A 1,351-nucleotide genomic window follows, 5' to 3' on the forward strand; every position below is an offset into this window, starting at 1 on the left:
AGACGGTTTTATAAATATGAATGATGACGTATGGTATAGTATACTTGTCAGACGCGCAGCCTGGTGACACCGGGTGACGCTGTCGCAGGTGACACAGGTGTGTGTCTGTCACATGTCGTGTGACTGTCACATGTCGTGTGTGTGTTGTACAAAAGAACGCGATGCGACAACATTAACATCTGGCCTCTATGTTAGCGGAGAAAAAAAACATCTAAAGAGACCCAAAAAAACACCAGGAGGTTTCTTCCATGTAACGGTCACTTTTCAGGGGAGCATTTTTCTTTATGGTCAAGTTGTTTTAGACGACCGTTATGCGTCTCAAGTGATGCACGCGTGAAAGCGGGATTTGTGTTTTCGAATTTCAACGACTTAAAATTCAGAAACTTGTTTCGCCGAAAATCGGAGACGCCGCGTATTTCAAGCTGTCAGCCGCATTTCGGAATTAATGACGAACGTACGCGTAAAAAAAACGGTCGCCGGGAACAATTTGCGATGATTCAACGAAAAATGCTCTCGATTTACGACCAAGATGAAAAAAAAAATTTAAAATCGAACCGCGATTAAACGAATTATTCGGATTAACAATGAACGTTCGAAATTGCGTTTCTGCGTGCACTCAGCGGTCGAACACTGTCGGAAATTCCTGCCATCGACGACAGCGCTCCAGGGGGGCCTGATAACACTTTTATCGTTGCCCGCAGCCGTGGTCGAATCACTGTGACGGAAAGAATCAAACCGCCATTTGTTTCGCTTGTCTGCATCACAGTGAGTCGTGCGGGTGCACGCACTACGCTGGTTGATGCCGAACAACGCGTGAATGAGTAAATGTTGATTCGGCTCTAATGGCCGGAACGTGACTGCATATAACGAACCGAGAAGGTGATAGAGAGACGCAAGAGATGATAGAAAGAGAGAAGCAGGACAGAAGAGAGAGGAGAGACGTAGAAACGAAGAGAAAAAAGAGAAAGAGAAAGATAGAGTGGCAGAGCGACGTAGGATGCGAGGGAAGAGAGAGAAAGAGAGAGTGTGTTGTATGTGTGTGCTGACTAAGAGACGTTAGGAGAGTAGAGGAGAGAAGAGATGAGAAGAGAGAGAGAGAGAGAGAGAGAGAGAGAGAGAGAGAGAGAGAGAAGAGAGACGAAAGAGAGGGAGAGAGAGGAGAGAAAGAAGAGAAGCAGAGAGAGAGAGAGAGAGACGAAGGGAGGAGAAGAGAGAGAGACGAGAAGCAGAAAAGAGGCAGAGAGTGGCAGAGTGACGTAGAAGACGAAAGAAGAGAGAGAGCGAGAGTGAGTGATCAGAGAGCAAGAGAGAAGGGGAAGAAGGGGTGGCTAAACAAGATGAGTGAAAAGAA

At 46.5% G+C, this 1,351-nt stretch overlaps 1 protein-coding gene across 1 annotated transcript in view; it reads left to right on the top strand.

Moving 5' to 3' along the window:
* Nucleotides 1–1,021, top strand: part of LOC106815366 — a gene marked incomplete at its 3' end in the record, with an annotated part of 9,346 nt that extends 8,325 nt beyond the window's left edge. The window contains exon 3 of the mRNA XM_014819818.1: nucleotides 971–1,021. Within this exon, the coding sequence (XP_014675304.1) occupies nucleotides 971–1,021 (51 nt within the window). The remainder of the gene's footprint in view (nucleotides 1–970) is intronic.
* Between the last annotated feature and the right edge of the window lie 330 nt (nucleotides 1,022–1,351).

Source organism: Priapulus caudatus, unplaced genomic scaffold, assembly GCF_000485595.1.
Source record: "Priapulus caudatus unplaced genomic scaffold, Priapulus_caudatus-5.0.1 Scaffold1100, whole genome shotgun sequence".
NCBI classification, from domain to species: domain Eukaryota; kingdom Metazoa; phylum Priapulida; class Priapulimorpha; order Priapulimorphida; family Priapulidae; genus Priapulus; species Priapulus caudatus.